At 31.6% G+C, this 25,082-nt stretch overlaps 2 protein-coding genes across 2 annotated transcripts in view; one reads left to right on the forward strand and one right to left on the reverse strand.

Moving 5' to 3' along the window:
* LOC135958899 (centrosomal protein of 162 kDa) overlaps nucleotides 1-25,082 on the forward strand; it is a 121,399-nt gene that overhangs the window by 92,326 nt on the left and 3,991 nt on the right. The window contains exons 2-5 of the mRNA XM_065509843.1: nucleotides 15,572-16,760; nucleotides 16,843-17,053; nucleotides 17,115-17,731; nucleotides 22,125-22,294. Coding sequence (XP_065365915.1) covers nucleotides 15,572-16,760; nucleotides 16,843-17,053; nucleotides 17,115-17,731; nucleotides 22,125-22,294 — 2,187 coding nt within the window. The remainder of the gene's footprint in view (nucleotides 1-15,571; nucleotides 16,761-16,842; nucleotides 17,054-17,114; nucleotides 17,732-22,124; nucleotides 22,295-25,082) is intronic.
* The window catches only part of LOC135958900 (carboxypeptidase B), a 375,293-nt gene that overhangs the window by 87,230 nt on the left and 262,981 nt on the right, over nucleotides 1-25,082 (reverse strand). The window lies entirely within an intron of this gene.

Consider the following 25,082-nt stretch of genomic DNA (forward strand, 5'->3'; position numbering starts at 1 on the left):
TTTGCTCATTGAAGAGTTTTTGCGCCGTTCCGCAACCGTGGATGAAACGTGGACCTACCAGAGACCAAACAGCAGTCAATACAGTGCTTTTCTCTGTGTGAATCGGTCAATAAATGCATATTTTGATGACCTGGACAAATCTTATTTTATGGAAGGGATAAAAAAAATTGCAGAAACGTTGTACAAAGTGTATGGAGTTCAAAGTTTATGTAAAAAATTAAATAATTTTTTTATCCACAAACCTGTATTTCATTCAAAAAGTCACGGATTTATTGACCAGCCCTCATATTATTTCTCTTATAGAAATAAGTTTTCTTTGAGCTCGTATTCATTTTGTATATGTTTTTGAATGGAAACTTAACTTAAGGGAGCAAAACCGTCCTCAGTCCTATCTAAATTTGGCGAATTTCTTGGACCAGGAACTAGGAAAATTGGTTATGGGAGGGAGGATATTGGGAGCACGTTTGCTGCCCCTATATGTAAATTAAATATACCAAAAGTTAAAGTTAAGAAACACGCCGTAAATAACGGCAGAACTAGTTTATTTGTAATTTATTTATCAGCTTCAAAATTAAATTTTGATTTTATTTAAAAGTTTATTTTTTCAACAGTAGTATCAGATGCGAAACGGGATATAAAAAATTTACTTGTCTTAATTAACAAATATTGCTTTAGTTTGCTTATGTGAATATTCTAAATCCGATATAGTATTCAACATTGTAGCATAGTTATCGGAATTACTCGTTTATGTGTTATAATGGACCGGTGATCTAAAACAATTAATTTTGTTCTAGATTACAAAAATCGACGAAGGATTTTTTGTAATCAATTAAAAATAAATAAATTATAAATTATTTTGTTTCACATAAATCTAGCCATTCTAATCTTCAAACTTACTTTATTTTCTTTAAAGACAAATTTAAAAAAACTTAAAATATTTCATACGAATAATCATTTATTTTACATCACTTTTATGTAAAACTGCTAAGTGTGTTTACTCTTAATACATTCTATAAACAATTTTAATATTTGTTTACTTCTACATATTTTTTTTTATCTTCAAGTATTTAACCCATCTGTCCATTATTATTATTATTGGTATTATGTGTGCATATTTACCATTTAAATTCCATTAATCCGTATTAACCATATCCAATGTTCAAACACACAGACTCTTCCCATTAGAAACATTCATAGCCACATATTGATATGTACAATGGAATACTCATTAATATTTCATATTTATTTTCATATTCTAATGTATAATTGGCATTTAAGTTTTTGTTTCATATTTGTATCTAGAAATAGTAGACATAGATACATATCTACTTATGTATGTAAGAGTATGTATTTATCGTATTTATGTTTTTCATCTATTTAATCTAGTTTATGCAAATAATTTTACATTTCATTATTATTTTTTATTTGACTTTCATTTGTTTACTTACATACGTTGCGCCTTGCATTCATTCATTCACTCGTCCATTGTCTTTTGCATTCATACAAAATACAATTCTTTTAATAATTGGGAGATTCAAATGGTATGCTATTAAGTCGTATTGTCATAATGTCGTAAAATATTTTTTTAGTTTAAACAAATTCTGTTTAAACATAGTTCTAAAAGTCTTATTAGTTTACTTTTTTGTTTGAAACCCAACAAAAATTTAAACTAAAAAAATATTTTATGACATTATGACAATACAACCTAATAGGAGACCGTTTGAATCCCCCAAATGTTTTTATTTCAGTTTTTCTAGTCTTGGTTTTTCATTATTTTTCTTCTTTTTTTTATAGAGGAAAAGAAAACTATTGATTATATGCACTCTTACTCTTACATATTTGCATTTCATTTGAAATAATTAATATTATTAATTCTTTATGATTTCATTATAAGTTTTATAGATGTTAAATAAAAAAAAGAAAGAAAAGTAAGAGTGATTTATAACAGACATCTAAATAAAATTTAAAGGAATTTGTTTAAAGCTTTACTGTTTCAGAAAATCTTGTTAGATATAGAGTGAGGACGTTTCTGATAAACTTTTTTATATGAGGTTTGGACATTCAGATGAATTCAAAAGAATTTTATAACATTCAACTCAGATTAGAATATTATTATGACTAATTTTACAACGAGCCTAAAGATAGTATCCGATATTCCAATTCCGGAAATATTTACGAAATTTTTTAATTTTCAAATTCAAAAACGATTATTTTTAGATTCGTTAAGGATATTACCTTGAAATTTTTGTACCATTCACCTTCGTGAGAATGGTATATATAAGTTTGTCATTCCGTTTGTAATTTCCACAATATAATTTGTCGACCCTATAAAGTATATATATTCTGGATCCTTATAGATAGCGGAGTCGATTAAGTCATGTCCGTCTGTCTGTCTGTCTAAATCTTCAATAATTCTGTCAGACATGCTTTTGAGAAGTTTCCTATTTAAAATCAGCAAAATCGGTCCACAAATGGCTGAGATATGAGGAAAAACCAGGACAACCTCGATTTTTGACCTATATCTGGATTATTAAGTCATTAATATAGACAATATGGATATCTAATGATAGTTATTTAAAAGACCTTTACAACGACGTATATAAACCATAGTAAGTTGGACCTACAATGGGTGAAAATTGGAAAAAAAATTTAACCCGAATTTTTTTTCACAAAAAAAAATTTAAATTAAAAAAAAAATTTTAAATTTAAAAAAAAAAATTTGTCCAAAAAAATTAAAAAAACAACTTTGGAAAATAAATATTCAAAATTTGTATTTTGAAGTATAATTTGGTGAAGGGTATATAAGATTCGGCATAGCCGAATATAGCTCTCTTACTTGTTTTATTTAATATTTAACTAACAGAAAAAACTTAATCGATCATCAATTGAAAATTATGAAAAAACAATTAAGAGTGGTATATTCGGATGTCCCGCAACTTATATACCCTTGTGATGCAGTTTTTATTTCTATACTTAGTCTGTCCAGGTTCTTCAAAGGTCTGCTTCCTTTGAAATCTTCTTTACCACAGAGCTGTCTTGTATCTTTGGAATATATTCTTCAGCTCTCATCGACTAACTACAACTTATTGACTATGACTAGCTAATGAGTACGATCCTACGAGATGAATGCTTCGGCTCTCGGTCGCCTTTCGACTAATTATTGGTAAATACAGCTTATGGATGCAATCCGAGGAGATAAATTCTTCAGCTGTCATCGTCTAACTGCAACTTATTTGCTTTGACTAATGACTACAATCCGACTACGGTATTAGTATGAAGTAAGAACCATGGCCTCGTCTTTGTTACCCGGGAGAAAAGTATAAATAGATCGAGATTTCAATTCTCGCCTCCCTTGTTCATGTTTTTCTTAGATGTCTTAGATTAAAATTCACATAAACTCAATTGACATCTGTCGAATTATTTTGTTAAATCACCATGTACGGATATAGCGTTCAACAAAACGTGCAATCGTTAAAATAGTTTTATCCAAATGGGTGATCTGTTCCGACAAAGTTCCGCGGGCTTCTGTGTGAATGGGTACGTCAACAAACAAAATTGTCGTATTGTCCCGAAAAAGTCACTGTTTTGTGTGGATTTTGGGCTGGAGGAGTCATCGTTCCAGATTTCTTTGAGAAGGACGCTGTCCAATGCCATCACCTTGAAAGGCTAGCGCTATAGGTCGATGATGACATGTGGTTTCCACAGGACGGCGCTATGTGCCAAGCAGCTAATGCCACAATGGATATTCTCCTCTTACGTGGAGGTGACGTGAACTGGCTACCGAGATCGTGTAATTTTACGCTGTTAGTCTTCTCTTGTGGGGTTTTCTAAGTCGCAGTTTTATGCCAATAAGCCACAAATCACAGCGGCCTTCAAATTTACCCTGATTTAAGCGCCAGAGTCATGGAAAATTGGACATTTTGGATGCGCGGCACTCAGCAAAGCTCCGGCGGATATTTGCACAATGTTTTATTCCATACATAAATGGGAATATTAAAAGAGAACTCCAAAAAATGTTTCCCATGGCCTCCAGAAATGATTCCCTTGTAAGATAAATCAAAAAGCTTTAATGGAAGAATTTCTTGAACAGAAGTGACTAGAACTAAACAAATCTTCTATTCTTGAGAGCTTCAATATAGTTTTTATTATTAAAAAAAAAATTCTTATGTTTAGATCAGTGTTAACATTTTTTCGATCTCAGTCTTTACTAAGCGACATCATGTCAGAATGGTGTTAGGGCTCGAGGATATTCGAGGAACAGAAAAATAAGATCTAAACGAAATTGATTCACTGGCGGATATCGAAATTATTTTGGTAGAATTGTCGATTATAAATAAGTGGCGCTTGAAAAGAGAACATGCAGGTTGTCTACGATTTCTATTTGAAAGATTTCAAATCGTCATGAGTTTTGAAAGAAGACGATTGCACTTTTAATATTTATTTCCAAGTGGCATTATAAGATAGAACTTTGCGATTTTCTTTGAGTAAAAGAGAATTCTGTCGAATTTTGCTTGGTGAAATCACACGATTACTCAGGAGTTTATGTCAAATGGTAGTGTCAGTTGCAAAAAACATAATTCATTTGACAAACATTCTGATATTGGTATATTGAAACATTGTTAATTACCTTTACATTTGTTAATTAAATATGCAAAATATTAAATTAAAAATCACACATGAATTGTAAATTTATGGCCGGCTTAAAATTTAAATACATAAATATTTATTTCATATGCGAGTATGAAATTTTGCCTAAAAAAAATTTCTTTTATTTTGTAAGGAATTTAATTAAATGTGATTTTTTATGTCTTAATGATAAGATTATAAACAGTTTCTCATATAAATTATAATTTGACTGTCATTTATTTTACTGCCGGTCTCAATAACGCATCGCATCTCGTTTTAATATGCATGTAGCAAAAAAATAAAATAAATTAAAAAACAAATAGACAAACAGCAACAAATAATTTGGTAGTAAACATGTTAAGTTACCAAACCAAACCACTTTCCATTTTTCTGAAAACTTGTCATAAAACAAACTAATACTAAACAAATTTTAAAAACGTAGTTTTTTGTTTTGAATTTAAACAAACGAAATGAAAAAAAAACAAAAATAAAATCAACAAAATTTATGTAAATGCCGAAAGCTGCTGCTGTCACTTTCAATGAAAAGTGATACCTGAAAAAGGCGGCGGCATCTAGTAACTTCACTTGTACTAACTAGTACATAGCTCTTTAAAAATTAAAGGGTTTTGTCTCAACAGATGCAAGTTAAACTATTGTGATTTTAACAGTAACTTTTGACATTAGTCAAGACAAAAATTAAAATTTAAAATAAAAAGAAAAAAGAATATAACAAGGAAATATTTTCAAACTATCTTTTTCTACTAACACTTCCTTTTGCTTAACCTGTATTAAAAACCATGAAAAAGTCTTAATACATTTTAAGTTACCAACATTATTAGCCTTCACCTTGTTCGGAATCCTTCTCTTCCACTCTTTCTTACACTCTTTAAAGCCGGCTTACAATCGTTAGTTATTTTGGTCTGTGGGTTAGTTGGTTACAGTTTTTGCTGCACTTTACATCTTGGCTGCTGCTTCTGCTGCATTTGCTCTTGCCTGCTGTTTTTTTTTTGATTTTTGTTCACTTCTTTGCATGATGCATCATTAAAGTTTATAAACTATAAAATTTTTTATTTCTTTGCATTTCTTTTATTTGAATTGAAATTAAGTAAAATCTAACGAAAATGTGACTTGTTACTCATGAACATGTAAATTTGTGGCCATTAAATAGTTTCCTTACGTACGAGCTTTATCATTGCATTTAAATCTAATGAAGAAAATCTTGTTGCTTTTAAAAACTGTTCGTCCCCATATCATTTGTTTGTTAACAGTAATAAAAACAAGTGGTATTTGGACAGAGTGGTGGTGTGAGAGAAGGATCAACTTTGTGGTCTTACGATCGGTAGAATTTTGAAGACAAAGAAGATTTCATACTACTTTGAGTTTTTAAAATCTCTTGGTGTGGTAGTTCGTAACGGATATAAAATAATAATTGGACTAACAAACTTTTAAAAAACTAAAAATCAAATAAAAACTAAATATACAAATTTCAATGGAACTACATGTTTCCAAAGTGGTTACAAACTGCATTAAAATCCTAATGAGAGGAAATCTATTGGGTGTATGACTTACAAAAATGCCGCTGAAGCACATCGATCATCGGTTTCAACGTGCGAGAGATGGTTTATGCGTTTCAGAGGTAGTGATTTTGACACGGAACACAAAGATCGCCCAGCCAGCCAAAAAAGTTTGAAGACCAAGAATTCGATGTCCATGAAGATTGTTTTCAAACTCAATAATATCTTACAAAATCATTGAGAGGTACTCCATCAGCAAGCAGAAAAATCGGGTACCATACGATTTGCAGCTGAGAGACCTTGAAAGACGATTTTATATGTCTAAAATTCTGAATGAACGTTATAAATGAAAATCATATTTGCACCGAATCATTACTTGCGATGAAAAATATATCCGTTACGATAACCCGAAGCGTAAGAGATCGTATGTTAAGCCCAGCCAACCGAATCGACACGAAAGCCAAATAACCGTGGCACTTTAAGTTGTTTGACCTTTTTTTAAATTAAATGCTTGTTGTCTCTTTGTTTCAGACCGAGTTAAAACTAAACTTTGACTTATAACATCTATAATTTAAAAAGTTCAAGATATGAACGAAAGAACTTTGAGATCAAAATAAGAATTAACATTTTTTTATAAGTGATGGTAAGCTTCAATCGTATGACTTTATGGAGTCCCAACTAAGCTTCAATCACAATAGAGACTCACATTATCTGCAATGGGAGTTCTTTATGAATTCCAACTTAGCTTCAATCATAAATTATTAAAAAGTCCCTATAGAAACTCGCTTAGCTTCAATCTGAGGTCTTTATGGTATCCAAACTTAGCTTCAATCGTAGGTCTTTATTAAGTCCCAACAAAGACTAAATAGCTTTAATCTGAGGTCTTTTTGTAGTCCTAACTTAACTTCAATCCTAGGTCTTTATGGAGCCCAAACTAAGCTTCAGTCACAGGTCTTTAAGAAGTCCCAATAGAGGCTCACACTATCTTCAATCGGAGTTATTTATGGATTCTCATCTTAGCTTCATTCATAAGTTATTAAAAAGTTTCAACAGAAACTCACTTAGCTTCAATCTGAGGTCTTTAAGGAGTCCAACTTAACTTCAATCTCTTCAGTCTTTATGGAGTCCCACGTAGCTTCAATCGTAGGTCTTTTTGGAGTCCCAACTAAGCTTCAATCATAGGTCTTTATGGAGTCCCAATGGACCTTGAATCGTAGGTCTTTATATAGTCCCAACGGAGCTTCAATCGTAGGTCTTTTTGGAGTCCCAACGGAGCTTCAATTGTAGGTCTTTATGGAGTCCCAACGGAGCTTCAATCGTAGGTCTATATGGAGTCCCAACGGAGCTTCAATCGTGGTTCTATATGAAGTCCCAACGGAGCTTCAATCGTAAGTATTTTGGAGTCCCGCTTCAATCGTAGGTCTTTATGGAGTCCCAACGGAGCTTCAATCGTAGGTCTTTTTGGAGTTCCAACGGAGCTTCAATCGTAGGTATTTTGGAGTCCCCCTTCAATCGTAGGTCTTTTTGAAGTCCCAACGGAGCAATCGTAGGTCTTTTTGGAGTCCCAACGGAGCTTCAATCGTAGGTCTTTTTGGAGTCCGAATAGAAGCTCACGTTAGTTTTTATCTAAGTTCTTTATGTAGTCCCAACATCTTTGCATTTTCCTGTAATAAAGTGGTTTTGGTATTACCAAGGCAGGCAAATCCTAGAAAATACTCTGAACTCAGTCAAGAGAAATATATTAGGCGCTTATTAAAAGATAACTAAAAGCATCTAAAAAAGATTTTCGGGGAAGATATTAAAGAGAGATGGACAATATCTTTAAAAAGGTAACAGACACACAGCTGATCTACAATTACCTCCTGGATTATTTCAAAGCTTAGTTGGCTCTCTCATGATTTAAAAAAGTGACACCATAAGATCTCAAAGTCATTTGTGGTCGATTTTGCATCGTTTTATGATGGAGTGTTTTTTATTACTGCACTGAACTTTGTCAAGAGAAAATATATGAGGCGCTTATTAAATTATCAAAAAAGGTTTCCCACCTAAAGAGAAATGGACAACCTCTTCTAAAAGGTAAGATAAACTCCTAAGATCCACGATTACTACTTGCAAGATTTTAAAGGACGTTTGGTTCTCTCGTATGATTAAAAAGACAAAGGCCGTCATTTGATAGGAAGACGATTCTTAATAGGTATTCTCATAGGACACTCTAAAATAGGACGTATGCATGTATATAAAAGCGTATAATGACTAACGTAAAACCTATTTACACGAGGCTCTACGCAGTATAAGGTAGCTCAGAACCCGTTATGGGAAAAGTTTTGAACTACGAAAAAGTGCGATGTTTTGTATCTGAATTTCGAGGAGTGCGGGTAGGAGTTTAGCCAATAATTAACTATCATGAATAATTATCATGAATCTAGTAAAAATCTGGTATGATGGTATATTGAAGATTTTGAATAAATTTATTAAATAATAACTTTTGCATTTAGTTGTAACGGAGTCGTACTATATACACAATTATCTTTCTAAAAAGATAAATCAAAAATCATTTGGAAAATAGTTATAATAATTCTCCCACCAGACTTGTTTCTCCCTAATAATAATTACCATTAATTACTATTGAGTTTCTAACGACCCCTCTGATCATTTATCGTGCCATTTCTAATAACCCCCACACAAATGCTGTCTGAGAATGATCTACCGTAGACGGCAGATAAAGATCGTAGTAATAAACTACCAGCTGTGTATTGTTATTTTATTATTGGTTTTTGCAGTATTATTATCTGAGTCCTCTTTATTTGTTATTGTACGTGTATAGTACTCATATTAAGAGTAGTTACATTCAAGCACATGTCGTGCTAAAAAGCTACAAAAATCAGCTTAAAACACAGATTCTGTCTATGGGTAATTGGTAGATTTTTACACTGGCAATTGTTTAATGTAGCAGGAAAGCAATAGCAATAAAAAAAAAGTTAAATCTACTCAGATTTAAGCGTGTGTACCCAAACGCCAAGCACAGCCAGAGGCCATACACTTACACTAAACACACAGTATGAGTTAATGGAAACAAAAAGTAAAAAAAAGATAAAGATACCACTTGCCAATAATAAACAAGTAATAAATAGAAATTGCAAGTGACTTTGTGGTCCAAAAATATGGCATACAAATTGATTATAAAGTCAGTTGGTTCGTCCATTTAGTTGTGCAAAATGATAATTTTTATGAAATTTATTAAAACCTAGATCTGTATTAAGGCTGTTCTAAGGACAATACAGATCTACTTCATAATTTCTCTTATTAAAGTGTAATAGTTCAACAATTGCTTCTAATATTGCTCCCCATTAAGCAGTGATGGCGTTCAAATTTCAAATTATTCTCACTTCTGAAATTACTATTGCGCATTAGGGTATCCTCAGTTCGTTTGCGATCGTTCACAAATTTTATTACCAAGTTTTTATTATTTAGATATTGAAATTTTTGTTAAAGAATTGTTCAAATAAATACAAGTGTATTTTGTGGTTTTTGTAGTTGTTGCTACAAGTATTTTCAAATAACTTTTTTATTGACGGCTATAAAAAAAATGTACAACTAATTGAACTCCATCTTATTGTTTTGCAATTTATTTTTTTTTATTGTATTTATAGCGAAAATAATTGAAAGTCTTTATTGGTTAAAAATAAAAAAAAAAATAAAAAAATTTCACATTTAAATTGTGTTAAGGACAATTTCACTACACACTCATGCATGGAAAGTTTCTAACAGTCAAGTGATTGTGTCTATTTTGAATATAATTTCAAAATAAATAATAAAAGAAAACACTAAAACAAAAATTAATTAATTTTAGTTTCCTTCGAAAACTGAAAATATACAATTAATACACTATACTACACATATAGTAGTGAAATGTACTACTTTCTACTTTTAATTTAATGGCATTTTATTTTCCAAATAAAAAGATATGACTAAGAGGAAAACATTTATTTAAATGCATTTTATAAAATAGTGGCATTTGCTGGCTGCTTAAGAGATTGTTTGCGCAAATAATAAATAGTTTATGGTAGAGAACAAAACATTAACCTAAATCAGGAAACAACAGTCTAGAAGTCTCAAGTAGTAAATGGTTTTTAATGATTTTGTTTGTTTGAACTGTACATACAAAATCCTTTGTAGTATGAAGTTATTTTTAGTAATAAATTGTAAGTAACACAGGAGAATTAAATAAGTTAGAACGTTCAGTCGAGACTCGCTGACCACATGATTCCCTACACCAGTGCAAGCAAATTGTAATAATTGATCTAATCATGTAGAATCTACAGAAATAGTACTATTAAGTCTCCCTTTGTGAATTAATAATAATACAGGATAACATGTCTCTAGATTCAAGTTTATTGGTTCATTGTAATGTGGATTCTAGCTCATTCGAAGCGTATTATTAGAATTAAAAAAAAGTACCATAAATACCCACATTTTGTATTCCCACTCAGCATCATGAATGCCTAATTTCATATTTCTGGGCCCATTTCTATTGAAAATGCAAAAGAAATGTGCCACTAAAGTCACCTTTTTCGAATTCCAATTCTTTCAGAATCATGTGTGTCTCATTTTTAGGTTTATTATTATAAAATATTCCAAAAGTACTATTACAATAAAGAAATAGTACTATAACCAACTATTATGTACATAAGTAAAATAATTTAATATAATAAAAAGTACAATTAGAAGATAAAGTACCAATTTTCCACAATTGAACCCCCTTCAAGTTTGAAATTAAAGTAATTTCCTGATTTATGTTCAATATTATAGAAAATTCAAAAAGTTACATTTTGAAGAACGAAAAAGTACTCCTTAGTTTGGTTTATTTCTCCATTTTTGTATCATAATACCATTGAGCCCCCTATTCTTGATTATTTCTTTACTGATAAGCATATTAGCCAACTTTAATATATATAAGCTAACTAATTAAATATATATAAAAAGGAACATTAAATGAAAAATTACCAATTTTCCTTTATCCTTTTGAACACCCGTCAAGTTTGAATTTTAAATTTATTAGCTTTTCCTATATTATCAACTGATTTTCTTAACACTTGATAAATAATAAATTATCACAAAACCGACCGAAACCGATCGGTTTTCAATTTTTTGAAATTGTTCGGTTTTTTTAAAACTCTAATTTTTGTTGACAATAAATTTATTTGTAATGAATTTTTATCTTGATAGGAATATCTGTAAGATATTCATATCTGTTAAAGATTGAGTCTTATTTGGGAGTTATGGCTAACTATCTAACCGATCCGTACAGTTTTTATTCTATGATCCTATATTTTATGATCATAATAAAAATTGGATGTGTGACATGCAGTAAGTTTAATTTCGATACCAATATATTCAAGAAAGTGAGCTTTATATGGTAGCTAAGGGCAATTATGGACAGATCCTCAACAAATGTGGAAGTATGATTTAGTGTGGATACCAATAGCAAAAAAAAAAAATTTCTAGTTGTTTTTTTTAAATTTGTTTTTTGTTTTTAAATTCTTTTTTTTAATATTTAGCAAAAAAAAATTTTTGTAAAAAAAAAAATTTTTTTTCGATTTTGACCCATTGACGTCGTTGCAAAGGTCTTTGAAATATCTATCATTAGATATCCATATTGCCTGTAATAATGACTTAGTAATCCAGATATATGTAGGTAAAAAATAGGTAAAAAATCGAGGTTGTCCTGGTTTTTACCTTATATATCAGCCATTTGGGGACCGATTTTCTCACGACTCGAGCAACCGAGCCGAAAGAATTCCGGAGATATTGATGTATGAATCGTGTATGTAAGTTATTTGGGGGCTTCGGAAAGTTGATTTCAACAGACAGACGGACATGGCTGAGGATCCGAAAATTATATTGTGGAAATTCTCACGAAGGTGAAGGGTATAAAAATATACCTGCAGCATAATGGATGACGAAATGTACGTATGGAAAATTTTTCGCAGCTTCTGGGACAATTTTTTTATGTTGCAGATGCTCGAGGGAATGTTGAAAAAAACTTTAGAACCCAAAAGCAGACAAAATTTCCCAAAAAGTTCTTGGTATGGCAAGCAATGTGCAGTTGCGACAAAAAAGGCAAACATTTGTTACAAAGGGCTCTATAAATACCGAAATTTACATCAAGGAATGTTTACAAAAGGGGATGCTTCCATTCATAAGACTTATTAATCTGTCCACTTATTTTTGGCCTGATTTGGCAGCTAAGGCCAGTGGAGAGATATTGAGATCTCGTTAAAATATAATTGAAGAGCACAAAAAGGTGTCTAAAAGTGTGGTCGATTTTAAATGGAGATGTTCGAACAAAGTGGCAGAAAGTTCAATAAAAACATGAATGGAAGGGTTTCTGGAAAAGGTTCATAAATTCATCACTATTGATTAGAACTATAAAAGTAATATTTTTTTTAAATTGTAATCAGGGTTGTCATATAATCCAGTCGTTGTCGGAATCCATTTTGAAAACAACAGAAAATGTACATTGGGGAAGATCCATGTGAAAGCGGACAGCAGTCTGATTTACCATCTCCGATATTAATGAAATTTACCACATACATAATATATCCAATATTCATAGCAGTGACTTTTTCAATGAAAGCTCATTCCGATGTAAAAATATGGCGATTTGAAAAATTTGGCAAAATTGTTTAATATTATATACACATAATTGCCCATAACTTTAAAACTACTCAAATACTAAAATAATTTTTGATTCCATTTTAAAGCCAAAGATATTGTCCTTAAAATGGTGTTAATAAAAAATATAGTAGAGAGTTTAGGTGTCCTCATACCATGTTCTTTTTGAATATTTAACACCGCGATCTTTGATATTTTTTACATGGAAATATATACTCCGAAAATTGACCTTTAACCTTTTGGACGTAGACAATTTTATTCATACCATTTTAGGGACAATATCTTTGGCTTTAAAACGGAGTCAAAAATTATACTGGTCTTTGAGTAGTTTCAAAGTAATGGGTAGAGTTGTCAAATATTCGACATATTCTAAAAACCGGTTTCGAATAATTCGAAAAAGCATAATTTTTAAAAACCGGATTTCAGTTTTTTCTATCAAAAACCGGTTCGAATAACCAGTTTTTAGCCTTTTTTGTCAATTGGCTTGTAATTTCTACATTTTTCATTTGCGATCCCACAAAGTATATATATTCTGGATCGTTATAGATAGCGAAGTCGATATAGCCATCTCCGTCTGTCCGCCACTATGTTGAAATCAACTTTCCGCGGCCCCTAAATAACTTACATACGTATTCATACATCAATATATCGGGAATTCTTCCGGCTCGATTGCTATTTAAAATCGAGATATAAGGAAAAAACCAGGACAACCTCGATTTTTGACCCATATCTGGATTACTAAATTATTAATATAGACAATAGATATCTAATGAAAGATATTTCAAAAACCTGTGCAATGACATATACATACATATGTATAAGGCCATAGTATGTTGGACCCTACAAGGGGTCAAAATAGGAAAAATATTTTTTTGAATTTTTTTGACCGAAATTATTTTTCCCCAAAAAAAATTTTTTAAAAATAAAAAATTAAAAAAAACAATTTTTAAGTATAATTTGGTGAAGGGTATATAAGATTCGGCATAGCCGAATATAGCTCTCTTACTTGTTGTATTAAAATTATTAAAAATAATCGCATAAAATCTTAAAATAAATTTTAAAAATTATTCGATTTTGTCGAATAATTCGAGACAAAAAAACTGATTTGTCGAATAAATCGAAAACCGTCCTTTTGTAAAAACCGGTTTAAAAAAACCGGAAAATTGGAAAAAACCCGGTTTTTCGAATTATGTGTATATAATTTTAGAGAATTTCAAAAAAAATTTCGTATTTTTTTTTAGAATTTTGACCATAAAATCTGAATTTAGCAGACTGGAATGTTTTTTCTGGCCCATTACAGCCGTTATCAGCAATCTTCAGTTATCCAAGTTCTCTTGATCTTATTATATTTGTTTATCAAATATTAAATTTGAACAAATAACTAATTGTTTTCGAAATAAAATATATGAGGCCGCAGAACTTGTTTTTTTTGGTATTTTTATAATATTTGTGTTGAAATCTTCTAGAAACAATCAAGTCAGCAACATTTTTTAATTTCTTTACTAAAATAAATGGGTTCTAAAAAAATTTGTGCTTAACAAAACCTACAACACTAGTATAAAACTAAAAAAAAAATATATAATTCTTCTGTACGTGTGTTAGTAACTGAACTCCTCCTTAACGACTGGGCCGATTTCGATGCCCATTGGACCTTTATAGGTCCAATGGGCATTGCACCACCCATAAAAATAAAAAGTTATTAATGCGTATCTGGAGTACTATTATAGTGGGAGTCTTCAAACTTTGTGTGAGCTATGGCAGAACAACGTTTGCCGGGACAGCTAGTTTATTTATATATTAGATCAGGATTAAAAACATTCATTTAAAATATGAAAATCGTTAAAAAAAAACTTACATTTTAATTTTGTTTTTTACAAAACGTACTTTTTTTCCTTTATTTTTTAACAAAAGGTTCTTTTTCCGATATTAAAATGGTTTTATATCAAGCATCCTTAACATTTAATGTGGTGACTTATGGCAGTTAGATGTATCTATTGATAAGTAAGAAACTTGTTACCATTTCCAGGTTCATGCAGTTTTTTAAGGGGGCTAAATAAATAAAATAATAAATGTGCGAAAAAATACCTTTTTTTCTGCGGCTCCTCATATTGTGATTTTCGACGAATAATCGAATACAGTTTAATATTGAAATTTGGCATACAAGTTCTAGGGAATTTCGTAAAAGTCATACATATACATTAGCCTCAAATATACTCACGTATCTGTAGAAATATGGCTTAAATAAATATGAATGCAAAATGAAAGCGAAAGTGTTTTAACGTACTACGTTTTCATATAAACACATGTATTCGAAAACAACAATTGATATGAAAATTCAAAAAAAAAAACTCGCAACTAAGTAAAGAAATGTATTGAATATATTTACAATTAACCAATAATACCATACCAAGAAGCTGTGGAAGTATCGAACAAATACTGGTATACAACAATTTATAATAGACAATTGTATAAACAATGTAACAAATTCAATTCCTATTGTTGAATTCAATAATATGAAGTAAAATGAACGAAACAAACAATAGAATAAATAGACTTTAAAGGCGTGAAAATGTCCAACAAACAAAACACTTTCATTTGAATTTGAAGCAAACACATGCTGCAGTGCATTCAAATAACAAATTCCAATACGTTTTTATCTTATTTTCATAAAATATGTATTATTCTGCTAATGTACACATGTATGAATGTAGCATGTATCTGTAATTTTCATGGTGTATCTTTTGCTCGTTTAACAGATTGAGGAGATTACCGAGGCAATGGAAACAATTGAATTAATTGTACATGATAATGATGAAGAAGATGATGATGATGAAGGTGATGTGGTCGATGGTGAATTTGATGAGGTTGATGATGACAATGATTACAATAAAGAAGTGAGGAATAGGCGGACAAATGAAATGTTAACATTGGCATTATCAGCTAACGATTCAATTAATTTATCAAATTCCACATACTCTTCACTGTCATCGATAATCTCGACACGTACGAATTTGGTGCAACATCAACAACATGGTCAAGCAATAAATGAATTTGGACTTGGTAGACGTCCCAGTTGTGATGTTACCGCATACAACACCAATACCTCATCAATGGCACAGTCGCAACAACAACTACAACAACAGCAGCAGTCACAACTAATTGGACAAACACAAACTGTCTCATCACCCAATCTTTTGGCAAGTCCACTTTTACGTTTGGCAACAAACGCACCACCCGAACGTTGTAATTCCGGTAGTTATCTTGGGCGCCGATCATCGATGACTACACCCGATAGTGGTGTTAGCAGCCAAGCATACATGATCACTACTACTACTACCGCCAGCACCATCACCCCCACTCATACCGCGTCGACACCACGTCCAACCTCACCCAATGTTAAATCAATTGGCATTGGTACGACAACACGTACCTACTGTGACAAATCAGTCAATTCATCGCCCGTACATGTTGTCTCCACACTCACCTCCCCCATTGATAAACACAATTCCATCATTGCCATTACCCGCGAACATGCTCTCAAACAGGAAATCGAACAATTGCAAGAGCGTCTCAAAGACACCGAAGAACGCTTAGAATCGTTTCGCATACAACATGATACGGTCTCGCAATTGCATCGAAAATTGCGCGAGAGCAACACACAATTGCAGGAGGAATCGGAGATGTTGAAGCTGGATGTCCAACATCTGAATGAGTGTGCAAATGTTTTGAGAACTGAATTGCAAGCAGCTCGTAATGATCGTGATGAGGCTATAGAAATACAAAAGGTGGTGCAAAACGAATTGGAAGAGACGAAAGCGGAAAAGAAAAGGTCTCAGGAGCTAAAAGAGCGCGATGCCAAAAACATACAAGACTTGCAGAGACAATGTAGGGAAATGGAGAGGATTTTAATGCGCAAGCATCCGGATTCGGTGTCGGCTTTAATAGGTAAGTTTTTCATCACAACCTATTTCGGCTTTCGATTTCCATCACTATACTGATAATTTATTATTTCTTTTTGATTACTTAGTTGCCTCCAAAAGTGGCGGTGGCTCATACAAGGACCAAGATAATCATAGCAGTCGTAAATTATTGGAACAGCGCATTGCACAATTGGAATCAGATGCCAAAGAACAAGACTTAAAAGCACAACAAATACTTGCCAATGTACAAGCACGTTTTAATTCGGTACAAGCCAAATATGAGACACATATTGCTGATTTGGAAACACAAGTTTTAAGGTAATACTTTAATACTACAACTTATTAATAACTTTATTAACTTCCACCTCTCTTAACACAGCCTCCAGGAAATCAATACAAAACTTAATGAAAAAATTGAATCTCAAGTACGCACCCTGGACTATTTTGTTTCCAAAAAAGCCGAACGCTACTACAACAATTGTACACAAACTGAGGAACCCTATTTTGTGGCTATGCCAGCTCCTGTTCCACCACCCGCACCTATACTCGTCGCCGCTGAACCTAAACTTTCAAGATCTAGTCATAATCGTAAGACGATTAGCACCCAAACTATGTCGGTGACACGAGAAAGTGGCACTAATACTATTGGAACATCTAGTCAACATTCGGCTAGCTCCAGTACTAGTAGTACTGCCAACTCGACTCCCAATAATTCACGGCCAAATTCGAAGCAGAGTGGTATACGCAAACCAATGGCTACGGCCAGTTCTTTGACCTCAGCGGTTGCCTCAAAATTGCCAATTTCACAGTCGGATTCAACTATTTCCTTGTCGGCGGCACAGGCTGCTGCCAACGCTAAGGAGGATGCTCATCTGTTGGCTACTATACGGGGAATGCGTGTAGATTTGGCAATAAAAAATAAGGCTTTACAGCGTTTGACACGCGAATTGGATGAGTGCAAAAAGACAATAAGAAAAATACAAAAGGAAAAAGAAGGTAAGTGGCTAGTTTTGATTATTATTTAAAAAGTTTTTTGTAGCCACTATGCCGGAAAAGTAGTGTTCAGTAACTAAAAACTTGTACTAATTACACTGTCCAACAAATTGAGACTTTTAGATTGGAACAGAATATCGACCCTATAATTCTGAAAGTGCATGTTGAGTAGATCATTTTTGTAGAATAAACTTATAGTCCAGCTGGTCGGAATTTTTTTTTACAGTGTTTCAAAGTTTTCATTTTTTGATCGAAGGGAGCAGTATACTAACTGAAAAAAATGTTGTAAGTTAATGTCTAAGAGAATTCTTATTGTCAGAGTTATATTGTAGAATTTTATGGGGATCATTTTTGTGGAAGATCTTAACCCTCTAGCTCCTCTCCTTAGGTGTCAATTTGACCCTTTTTTCGAGAAAATGAAAAAAGTCCTTTCAAAAAGGACATTTAAGGATTAAAATATTCGACGAAAAATTTTGTCGGAAAATTTCAGTGGGGGCCACCAAAGATACCAAAGATGTAGATAAAGCACTTTACGCTTAATTAGTAAATTGCAAGCCACTTTGGGTCTCACATTTTTTAAAAAAATCGCCAAAAATCTATTTATAATCCGAATGAGCTGATATTTAAAATATAAATTGCCCTAGAGAAGATCTACAAAAATATATATACATATGTAGATTATCACTTTTAGGTCAAGAGTTATTTAGGTTTATTTATTTACTTTTTTTAATTTTGTTCAATCTTTTTTTAGTTTTGAAATTGTTTTTTTTCAAATATCACCTATATTCGCGATAAAATTTCGAATACGAAATAGATATCAATGAAATAACTTTAAAAATTATCAATTATAAACGTAGACAATCGTTAGGTTGAGGGGGAAATATAAAAATACATTTCAGAAATTCGTGACCTTGAAAATTAATTTTAAATTAGAAGTTTTATTTCACTATAGTTCGATATAAATATTTAAATTTAACTTTGGTTATTTATTATCATCATTTTTAATACGTAATTTCATTTCAAGCTAAAATCAAAATATTACTTTAAAAACTTTCTATTTCACCATTCAAAATATTACACTAACCAATACAATAGGATGAATTTTTTACCAAACTGGGGGGTGAGAATGGCCAAAATCCAACTTTCGTTTATTAAGGGCCACCCTAGTATATATAAGTTTGGAATTTCCACAATATAATTTTCCGACCCTATAAAATATATATATTCTGGATCCTTATAGATAGCGGAGTCGATTAAGCCATGTCCGTCTGTTTGTTGAATCTGAAGACCCCAGATATCTTCGGGATCCAAATCTTTAATAATTCTGTCAGACATGCTTTCGAGAAGTTTCCTATTTAAAATCAGCAAAATCGGTCGATAAATGGCTGAGACATGAGGAAAAAACCAGGACAACCACGATTTTTGACCTATATCTGGATTACTAAGTCATTAATATAGACAATATGGATATTTAATGATAGATATTTCAAAGACCTTTGCAACGACGCACAGTGCTATGAGAATAAAAAAAGATGGAAATAAATCTGTAACTTCGAAACCCTTACGCCGATTTGAATGAATGAAATGCGAATATCTTCTAAGCTATACGAGATAATTGATAGCCACGACGAGGTTTTATGTAGTGCTAGACGAGGAGATTCTATATCGGAACACAAACGAAGAAATAGGATCATTTTAAAAATTGAACATACCCGAGGTGTCCTACTTTGGGAACCCCTGGTCCCGCTCCTGGTGGGCTCATGAGGTCCAAATTCTTTGCGCATGTGAAATTTCATTCAAATCGGCGTAAGGCTTTAGAAGTTACAGATTTATTTCCCTCTTTTTTTATTCTCATACCACTGTGCGACGTATATAAGACCATAGTAAGTTGGACCTACAATGGATCAAAATCGGAAAAAATATATTTTAACCCGAATTTTTTTTTCACCAAAAAAAATAAATTTAAAAACAAAAAATTTTTTTTAAAATTTAAAAAATTCGAAAAAAAAAATTACAAAAAGTTACAAAAACAACTTTGGAAAAAAAGAGTTTAAGTTCTGTGATACTAGGATTAAGTTAGTATATGTTGTGTTGTAATGATTTTATTTATTTATTTATTAATTCTGTGTCGTGAAGTCCAGTTTTTTTAAATAATAAGTTAATTGACAATGTAACAATAGAATTTTTACATTTTTTAATAATTAAAAAATTTCTAATATATTAAAATTTGCAAAGTCATTCCAAATCTATAGATTGACACACGTTTGACACGTGTGTTAAAAAAATAATGAAAAATTAGCCATAAAATTTAAATATACATAAATATAATGAGAAGAATATTATATAATAACTTTACAAAATTCAAGGTTTGCATATTCAATTTCGCACATTTTCAAACTTAAATTTAAACGAAACTGTTTTATGTTTCAAACAAAAAACATATGTATCTTTCACCATTTCTCTTTTTAAATTAAAAAAAAACTGCAATTTTTGGAAGGTGTTTTGTTAAATTTGTTATTGTTTCACAGATTAAAATTTAAAATGCATAAAATGTTGACGTTGATGTTTATGATTTGTAAAATAAAAAAAATAACAAAACAAAAAATAATACAATAATAAACATCGTTTTGTTATTTGTTGGGTTTTACGTATAGAGCGGCGCGCGATCCCAATGAGTGTGATCGAGCGAGTAAATGAGGCGCAGTGAGTCTACATACATACATGTAAGGTTTCTTTCTATCTTAACTGATTTATTGACTTTCTCTGAATTAAGTGAAGACACGTACATATTTAAACAAAATAAATAAATAAGTAAATAAATAAATTTAACAAAAAATAACTATTATGCGGAAATAAATCATTCACAGTTTTGTTGTTACACATAACCAAAGTTTGTTATTTTACGTCAATATTATTACAATTTATTTATATTTATTTAAACAACAAATAATAATGATAATAGAAGGTGTATAGAGTATTAGTTCCCTATCTTCAATATTGTTTTGTATGTTTGCTTATTATTGTAGTTTTTGTCATATGGCAACTGTAATAATAAAATGTACTTTAATAGATTTAATGCGAGCATTAAAAATAAAAGATTCAAACACGTTTAAATATGCGTTCACACTATAGTTTATGTCGAACGCATATTAATTTTTATAAACTACAATTTACTTTTTATTTTATTAAACCTTTTACTTATTTACTTTTACGAGTTTTAGCTAAATTTTGTAATAGTAAACAAAAATTTAAAAATTATGTAAAAATCGTTTAATTAGATTAGGTTAAATTGTTCCGTGATGTGTTTGTCTAATGTAGACACATTTTATAGCATCTTTTTTATTGAATAAATGTTTAAATAATTTAATATTGTCTAGGTCTAGATTTTGAAATATAAATTAGGTTGAGTTACTTTCAACATAATCAGCTATTCGCTGCAGGTTCTTCTCTATGTCTGCTTCAAGTACGACCATAGAATTAAAAGTGTTTCAATGAATGACATTCGAAGCTGTGAACGGCGATCAAAAGGATCCTGCATATAGCTCTGTATGTTCTCCTCAACACTTAGACCAATCAATCTATCAAAATTATTTTTAAAATATAAAATCTAACAAGTTTTACAAATTTCTTAATTTCCATACTGACCCTAAAACTATTACATTCACTATAATTTATTACCCTAGATTATACTATAAATAGATTTTTGTTTTAAAATCTCATTTATCACACAAAATTTAAAACAAAATCTCTTAATTTAATACGCCCGTAGCTAAAGCACTAAAACTAAGCCATGTTAGCATCTTCTGATGGAGGTGTTATGTAATTTTAATCGGCCCCTCATAACACACAACCAACTAATGGCCAAAACTCATTTCTGTTTGTAACCATTTCTTCTTTCTTTCGGATTAAATTTAAAGATAAAACATGAAAGCGAAAGTTTTACACAAATTTCGAAGAAATTTTTGAACACAGCAAAGTAAAAAAATAAATAATATTAAAATGTTAAATGTTTTTTTTTTGTTTTTCATAACAAATTTTGATTTTAAATTAATTACTTTACAAAATCACAAACAACAAAATTAGTAATACAATAAATAACCATAAAAGTTTAATTTAAATATGCCTTTAATGTGAATCTTAAGAAAATTATGTAAACGTTTATAAATTTTATAAAAATCAATCAAAAGTCTCTAAAGGGGGGCCCAAACATGGCTACGATGAATATGAATGTTACGTTCAACGAACTTATTGAGGTGTTGCTCTATGATTCTTTTTATTTTAATTAACTTTAAATGATTAATTGTTTTATTAATTTTATGGTTAGCAAATTATTAATATTTTAGTACTCTTTTTTTTGTTAAATGTTTTTAATAACTCTTATTATTCTCTTCTTTAGCATTCAAATATGAAAGAAGTCACAGCACTGCCGCTTCCAGCAGCTCTTCTAAATACAATGTGGAACATATGCCAGCTAACACAGAATCCCAAGCTTTAAAGGAAGCTCTCAATAAATACAAGCTATTAGAAGCCGATTACAAGTCATTGCATGAGAAGCGCTTACAAGATGTAAGTATTACTTTAAATATTTGCATATCGCTCATTTACTTTAAGACATCGTTTTTATCTGTGACAGTCTTGAGGTTAATGAGCGATATATGTAAAGGGATTTTTTTTATAGAGGCGGAGAACTTCAAATTGAAAGAATACAAAGTAAAACGTTTTTAATATCCATAAAATTGGGTTTATTACATGGCAGAACAAGCAAGGTACAATTATTAAAAAGTACATTCTCAATTATACATTCCCTATAACGTCAAACAAAAGAAAATTAGAAAAAAAAACAAAACGAAATGTCTAAGACAAAAATAAATTAATTAAACAAATTTTTGTATATTTACTTTTTTTTGTGAAATATTCAATTCAAATTTGTTCCAAATAAATATGTGTTAGTTTTAATATAACGTGCAAAACATTGCGAAAACAAAATAAAAAGTGATGAGAGTAAATGTGTTATTTGACGTTGATGGGGTAAATATTGAAAACTCTCCCTAATAATTGTACCTGGTTGGTTCTACCATGGGTTTATTAATTAGATAATTTTATGACATTATTGTTTAGATATGAATTGGGGCATTTGTCGGGGATGGTGTAACCTGGAGGTCCAATATTCACACACCCAATAAATCAGGCTGTATTTCTCAATAAAAAACGAGTCGAATATTCGCTTACAAGTGCTCGATCGTTTCTGGTTTATCTGCATAGACATGGGAAATAATCTGGCGACAAATCACATGAACGAATTTAAAATTATCATTTCCTTTAATTATGGGTGCCAGTAAATTGATTGTATCGCGCGTTGTGTGCATGTGGCACCGTGTCTGCAATACTAATGCCTTCAAATTTGGGCACGAAAAAGTTAGTAAGCTTGTCTCTATACCACTCACCGCTGACTGTATCGTCCTAACCATCTCACCGAACCGTCTGTTTCTGGATGGCTTGTGGATTATCATCGCTCCAAATTAGGCAATTCTATTTATTGACATAGGCCAGTTACCCGGCCTATTAAATTTTAAACATAGTTTATGAATAAAAAAATTATTTAATTTGTATGAAAAAAATATATTTAAACATTGATTAAACCTTAACTATGTTTGACCCCTTTCACACTAGGCAATTTAGCTGCGCAAGTCTCTTGCACTTGGTGTGAGAAAGCTTTCCGCAAGATGGTTGCCGTATTAGCTGGCAATCGACCACAAACACAATCATGTGACCGTGGACGAAACGTGGATGCACCACAATGCACCAGAGGCCAAACAACACCAGTGGGTTTCTAGGGATGAATCGGCGCCAAAGAAGGCCAATTTCGTTTTGTCAGCTAATAAAGTCATGGCGACAGTTTTTTTGTGATGTGCGCGGCATAATCCACATTGATCACATTCAAAAGTGTAAAACAATCAATAGCGAAAATTATACCAACTGATTGGGACTGATTTAATGAGGATTTGAAAACTAACGACCGCATTTGGCCAATAAAATAGTTCTAAAGGATATATAGGTATATAGCTCAAAGGAGACCATGTTGAAAAATATAATGAATTTTTATCCAAAAACTTGTGTTTCATTCAAAAAGACTTATTGACACGCCACGTATATATCCATACCAATCATGGTAAAGGGTATACAAGCCTATTTGAAATAGATTTGCTTTGAAGAATACTTGAAAATATATACATACATTTGAATTATTTTATTTATTTTAAAAGCTTATTTTTCTCAGGATGATTTAAAACAAAAAATTTTACTTATAAGAGTAAACACGTCAAACAAATTTGTGCTAAAAAATGTGGTTACGCTTTTTTGAGCAAATATTTGCCATGTGTGACCCTATCTTTAGAAAAGATAAAATAGTGTTGCTTTATAAAATTTCCCAAAGCTAAAAAACTTGTTCTTGCATTTAGTAGTCGGAGGAATTTTATTGGGTGTACGACTTAAAAAAGCTGGATTTTTTAAAATTTTTTATTGGCCATTGTTAGCTATGACCTTTTCCCATCTTTCTGGCAACTGCTCATCTTTTGAGGCTAAGAATGAATTAAGCCAATATCGGATATTCTGGTCCAAAGTGAAGCGTATCCCAGAGAGTGAGTTCTGCAACTATCGAAATAAATAGTATTCGGACGGGCCAAGGTCTAGTCTATAAGGCGGGTGAGACAAAACATGTCAACCTCTTCATTATAAATATTTTTTAACAGGTTTTGTAACATGTGACCGAAAATTCCGATGTTGGAATATTACGCTTTCGAGTCTGGACGCATATTCACTGTTTTTTTTTGGGGATTACTCGCTTCAAACGAATCAGTTACGTTCGGTACAGGTTAACTGTGATGGTCAGATTTCCCCACCAAATACTGAGCATTACCTTAGCGCCATGGATTTTTGGCTTTGATGTCGATTCGGCTGGTTGGACGGGCTTCACATACGATGTCTTACGCTTCGGGTTATCCTAATGGATCCATCGCAAATAATTATTCGCTGCAAAATTTATTTTTTTATAGCGTTCAAGCATAATTTCGGACATGCAAAATCGTTTTTCTAGATCTCTCTGCTTCAATTGTATGGTATCCAATTTTCCAGCTTTTGTATTAATCCTGTAGTTTGCAAACGTTTTGAAATTTGGAGTAATGACTTCAATTCTTGGTCTTCAATTCCTTGTCAAAATCACCACTTCTGAACCGCACAAAGCATGTCTCGCACGTTGAAACCGATGAAACACATTCACCATTAGCTTCGGTGAGTAATCGGATTGTTTCAGCTACACTTTTTTTTCAAATTAAAGAAGTAGAGCAAAACTTCCCGC

The sequence above is a fragment of the Calliphora vicina genome, chromosome 4 (genome assembly GCF_958450345.1).
Source record: "Calliphora vicina chromosome 4, idCalVici1.1, whole genome shotgun sequence".
In the NCBI taxonomy this organism is placed as follows: Eukaryota; Metazoa; Arthropoda; class Insecta; order Diptera; family Calliphoridae; genus Calliphora; species Calliphora vicina.